The 438-nt window shown below is 61.2% G+C and overlaps 1 protein-coding gene across 1 annotated transcript in view; it reads left to right on the plus strand.

Moving 5' to 3' along the window:
* Window positions 1-70: 70 nt before the first annotated feature.
* The window catches only part of EMH_0058620 (uncharacterized protein), a gene marked incomplete at both ends in the record, with an annotated part of 5,748 nt that continues 5,380 nt past the window's right edge, over window positions 71-438 (plus strand). The window contains one exon of the mRNA XM_013502516.1: window positions 71-436. Within this exon, the coding sequence (XP_013357970.1) occupies window positions 71-436 (366 nt within the window). The remainder of the gene's footprint in view (window positions 437-438) is intronic.

Genomic DNA, 438 nt, shown 5'->3' on the forward strand with positions numbered 1-438 from the left:
CAGCAGCAGCAGCAGCAGCAGCAGCAGCAGCACACATCGCTCAGGTGTATGTACAGCTTATAGAGACCTAATGTACTTTCTTGCTGCTTCCAACCCTCCCCTGCAGGTTTTGTTTTATCGTCTATCTTCCGCCAGCAGCAACGAGCAGTCTCTGCTGCCGCCACCGGTGCCTCCTCCTCCTGCTGCTGCTGCTCCTGCTGCTGCTGCTGCTGCTGCTGCTGCAGCAGCAGCAGCAGGAGGGGGAATAGCAACACCCCTACAGCTGCAGCACCGCCGCTGGCCCCCGCCGCCTCCCCCGGTGTTTGGCCGAGCATCAGCAGCAGCAGCAGCAGCAGCAGCAGCAGCAGCAGGTGGAGTTCCTATATCAGCAGCAGCAGCAGCAGCAGCAGCAGCAGCAGCAGCTGTTCCTGCTGGTCCCCCGCCTCGTGTATGTTTACG

The sequence above is a fragment of the Eimeria mitis genome, genomic scaffold (genome assembly GCF_000499745.2).
Source record: "Eimeria mitis Houghton genomic scaffold, Emh_scaff2780, whole genome shotgun sequence".
Taxonomy (NCBI): Eukaryota; Apicomplexa; class Conoidasida; order Eucoccidiorida; family Eimeriidae; genus Eimeria; species Eimeria mitis.